The 2,398-nt window shown below is 38.0% G+C and overlaps 1 protein-coding gene across 1 annotated transcript in view; it reads right to left on the bottom strand.

The window, feature by feature from the left end:
- Nucleotides 1-813: 813 nt before the first annotated feature.
- The window catches only part of LOC119414274 (retinal homeobox protein Rx2-like), a 19,825-nt gene continuing 18,240 nt past the window's right edge, over nt 814-2,398 (bottom strand). Inside the window, exon 2 of the mRNA XM_037681367.1 lies at nt 814-1,420. Coding sequence (XP_037537295.1) covers nt 983-1,420 — 438 coding nt within the window. The 3' untranslated portion in view covers nt 814-982. The remainder of the gene's footprint in view (nt 1,421-2,398) is intronic.

Raw genomic sequence — 2,398 nt, 5'->3', positions numbered from 1 at the left:
GGGGGGGGGGGGGGCAGCAACTTGACCAAGTTTTGAGAAGTGTTTTTTCAGGGCTATCTGAGGCCATTCTGTCTGTGACTGAGAATCCAGGGTTAATCGCTTTAAAAGCAGTAATTAGGTGTTAAGATGCATGCTTGTCTGTTTAAATTAGCTTCCAAATCAGATTACGCTCTGTGACTTCCGTTCACCTCTCTTATCAGAACTCAGTGCTCCTCAGAAGACCATTTTTATTATTTAAAGGACTCCATTTAAACCGATATCAAAGTGAAATCTTAGTAAACAGATTTTTTTTTAAAATAAAAGATTCCTTAAAATGCTGGATAATGATTTACTGTAAAACAGTAAATTGAACAAAGGCATCCCCCAATAAAACAAATACACATAAAGCTTATCTGTTAAATCTAAAGTTACACACACAAAACAACAATAACTGAGATTTTTACAACCAGATAAAAAAAAAATCAAACCACAATCTATTTGTCAGCAAGATTTTATCAAATCAGGGAAGTTTAGAAAACTGCACACCCATTTAGGTAAAAGGTGTTAATAACAGAACATTTTATCACCATAAGCAGAAACAATAAAAACCACACAGTTAGGACAATAAACTTATGGTTTTGTTGATATTTGTCAATGAGATATTATCTGAAAATATGGCTCTACATCTTTCTATTATCAAGTTACGATAAAATCTAAATTCATATACAAATTTGTTTATTTACACCTAAACATTTATGAGTGTCTCTAAACATCTGGAGCTAAAACAATCAAGCAAAAGAAAAAAATAATAAAACATTGCATGCATTGTTTCAAGTTTCTTGAGGCTAAAAATAGTTTGATCAAAAATGAACACGTCTGAGCGTTGCACATTAGTGACAGTTCTTACATCTTTGGTATTTTGTGTCCCTTTCAGTCTTGCATGAAACCAAAAACAGGTTGTAAACATTCACGTTAGTTAATTTGTTCTTATTCATCTATGATTTTACATGTGCTGCCAGGTTTTATCCATCGACTGAATGTGCTCTTTAGCCTTCATCCTGAGTGCTGCAATGCTGGAACTCCTGTCATCCTCCATGGGATATTTATCACTGAAACTGGGAGGACACTGATAGGGTGGTGGACCCATGGGCTGCATACTTTGGACCATTCCAGGTGCGCTGTTAAGGAAGCTATGGCTTGAATAGGTAGGCTGCAGGGCCTGCGGTGAGCCCATGAAGCCTGGGATGCTGTGCATGGGCGTGGCACTTGAAATGGGCGAGCTCAGCCAAGGATCTAGTGGCATCGGGTTGGCCATCGGCCCAACTTTAGGAGGCATTGGGGGGCGATTGAATGACAGCATGGGGGAGTCATGGAGCTTCATGGTGTTGGTGTCCATCTTTTCTTGACGTCTCCACTTGGCTCTCCGATTCTGGAACCACACCTGGACAGAGCACAAATGGCACAACTGATTAATCACACTTGTTGACTCTTAAAGGTCATAATCATTATCAAGTTATTTATAAAGTATACTAACGTTCTTCCACAATTTCATTACAACAGATAATGCAGCTCAAGGTACATCTATCAGAAAACTTTGTGGCAGGTGGGTATAAACTAAAAAAACAAATGTTTAAGCCAAAAAAAATACATTTCCAGAGTATACTATAAAGATCAGGTCTAGTTGGACGTTAAATGCAGATATTTGTCCACGGCAACAGAAGATTTGTTAGCAAAAACCACAGTCAACTTTCCAGGACAACAATTTCATTCCATCAGTGTGAAAATGGTTAACAACGAAAAAGGTTAAATTGTGTCATCTGGACCAGTTTCTTTAAGTAAAAACGTTTTGTCCCCCCATCCAGAGGACTTGCTCAGTTGACGGCCTGCCAACCAAAGGTAGCACATATTGGGCTTACAACCTGTTGTTTGGAGTTGTTTCACTTCATCAATAACTTGACTGATTGATTCAATCAAAAACTTTTCTGCACCAAATGGTTGATTATATTGTGAGATTAATTGTCTGAAAGTTGATGCTGAATTGGAGGTGGATCTTTAATTTAGTCCTCAAGCACAAAAACAAATCCACCAAATATTAATTTCAATAAACAAAATAAAGCCCAATGGAATAAAAAAAGGGTTAAAAATTATGTGATTTAGAGTGTTTGCTACAGCACACAACTCTGGTTATTATTAAACAAATTAATTGTTTATAGCTAGGAGTGCCAATAAGGTGGGTAGGCTTTAGAGGGATGGGGGGCAGTCATGCTAGGCCTCCACTAGAATATCTGGGCATAGAGTGGTAAATATACAAACTGTCTGTTGGCAGACTGGGTCGATCCACTTTTAAAAGGTGCTTTTTATATGACTGAGTTTGTGGCAGGCCTCAGACTGATCAAGTCTTTCGGATGAAAGACGCAAC

Source organism: Nematolebias whitei, chromosome 9 (genome assembly GCF_014905685.2).
Source record: "Nematolebias whitei isolate Nwh7 chromosome 9, NemWhi1, whole genome shotgun sequence".
NCBI classification, from domain to species: domain Eukaryota; kingdom Metazoa; phylum Chordata; class Actinopteri; order Cyprinodontiformes; family Rivulidae; genus Nematolebias; species Nematolebias whitei.
Note: the sequence above shows the minus strand (reverse complement) of the source record. Positions and strands in the feature narration are given on the sequence as shown.